This window comes from Telopea speciosissima, chromosome 7 (assembly GCF_018873765.1).
Source record: "Telopea speciosissima isolate NSW1024214 ecotype Mountain lineage chromosome 7, Tspe_v1, whole genome shotgun sequence".
Taxonomy (NCBI): domain Eukaryota; kingdom Viridiplantae; phylum Streptophyta; class Magnoliopsida; order Proteales; family Proteaceae; genus Telopea; species Telopea speciosissima.
In genome coordinates this window covers 35,232,850-35,234,706 of record NC_057922.1, presented here as the reverse complement: position 1 = coordinate 35,234,706, position 1,857 = coordinate 35,232,850, and the positions used below count along the sequence as shown (strand labels likewise).

At 38.8% G+C, this 1,857-nt stretch overlaps 1 protein-coding gene across 1 annotated transcript; it reads left to right on the top strand.

Moving 5' to 3' along the window:
* The first annotated feature begins 225 nt into the window (after positions 1-225).
* On the top strand, positions 226-1,443 carry LOC122668499 (desiccation-related protein PCC13-62-like). Its single transcript, XM_043865055.1, has 3 exons — positions 226-602; positions 692-917; positions 999-1,443. Exons 1-3 carry the CDS (start codon positions 226-228, stop codon positions 1,377-1,379), a joined length of 984 nt encoding a protein of 327 aa, XP_043720990.1. The 3' UTR covers positions 1,380-1,443.
* Positions 1,444-1,857: the final 414 nt, after the last annotated feature.

Sequence of the window (1,857 nt, the reverse complement as noted above, 5' to 3'; positions counted from 1 at the left end):
TATATATGAAAGTTTCTTCAAGTTTAAAGTTGAATACATTAGCGAAATTTGAAAAAGAGGAGTCAGATAACTTGAAATCAGTTGTTACGGCATTGATAAATTGATTGATGCATGACAACTACTAGTTCGTACCCCCACTGAGATTATGACAATTCTTGATCGTGTATAAATATATCTGCAAATCTACCTCTCCAACTGTGGAATTTGAACTTGTTAGCAGCAACAATGGCAATGTCTTCTATGTTCTTCTGCAACTCCCAGCTCTCAGTCTTGTTCATCATTTTAGGCAACTTACTCTACTGTTGTTATAGTAGCTCTCATAACTTTGAATCTCATGCCCACCCAATTTGTGGACCTTATCATCCTGCCCATGCGATTCCGATTTTTCCAGAAGATGTGGACCTGATGCAATTTCCCCTGAATCTTGAGTTCCTCGAAGCAGAGTTGTTCTTGTTTGCAGCACTGGGATACGGGCTTGATAAGATCGCTCCCAAGTTAGCCCTGGGCGGCCCACCTCCTATCGGTGCCAGGAAAGCCAACCTTGATCATCTCACTATGGCAATTATCGAAGAGTTTGGCTTCCAAGAAGTTGGCCATATCAGGTCTCTCTCTCTCTCTCTCTTTCATGTACATTTGATTCATTAGATCAACATGATTTTGGTTATTAATTTGTTTGAATATTACTCACTAGGGCAATTGAACGAACAGTTGGTGGGTTTCCGAGGCCATTGTTGAATCTAAGTGCCCATAACTTCGCCAAGCTAATGGATCAGGCATTCGAATACCCACTGATCCCTCCCTTCGATCCATACCGTAATAGCCTCAATTTCATGTTGGCTTCCTACTTGATTCCTTATGTGGGTCTTACTGGTTACGTTGGAACCAATCCATTCATCAACGGATACAAAGCTAAGGCAGTAAGTAGTGATTAATTATGATAGAAAAAAAGCACTTGAAATAAATCAAGATTTAATTGATTTGTTAAGAAAATATTGCAGCTGTTGGCGGGTCTGGAAGGGGTAGAAGCTGGGCAAGATGCAGTGATAAGAATGTATTTATACGAAAGGGCCAAGGAAATGGTGGAACCTTACAACATAACAGTGGAGGAGTTCACAATTAAAATCTCAAAGCTGAGGAACGAACTGGGTAAGTGTGGGATCAAGGATGAAGGAATCTTTGTTCCACTTGAGTTGGGTGCTGAGAATCGTACTTGCAGTAATGTCTTATCTGCAAACTTTGACTCCCTCTCTTACCCAAGAACTCCCAATGAGGTCTTGAGGATCGTCTATGACACCGGCAACGAGCACATTCCCGGAGGTTTCTACCCCAAAGGTGGCAATGGAAGGATTGCAAGGGAACTTCTTGAACACCCTTCTTAGTTTTCATATTTCTCTCTCCTTAGATTGAGTGATGCATACCAATACAGTATTAGATGATGGTGTTTAGTAAGAGAGAGAGAGAGAGAGGCATACACATATAATACTTATAATAACATGGAACTAAGGATTCTAGAGATCCATTGGATGTGGAGGTGAAAATAAGATTTGTAAGGTCCAGTTTTTATTTTAGCTAAATAATGTAAGAATCATATTGAGGGTTCATGTATATCATAATAAGATGTTTCAGTTTTTAAGATACATTAATGTCATGGATTGTAGAGGACTCATGATGTCGCAGTTTAATTAGTTCATATTTTACTCCCCCAACCAAAAAAAAGTGTAATTAGTTCATACCAATCATTTACCAAGCAAGATCCATTGGCTAATCAAATTGCTCATTGTCTAGTCATTGATGTAACTAATTTTTTACCCTTTTAGAGTTTTAGTATGATAACTTTTTTTTTTTTTTGATGAAGGT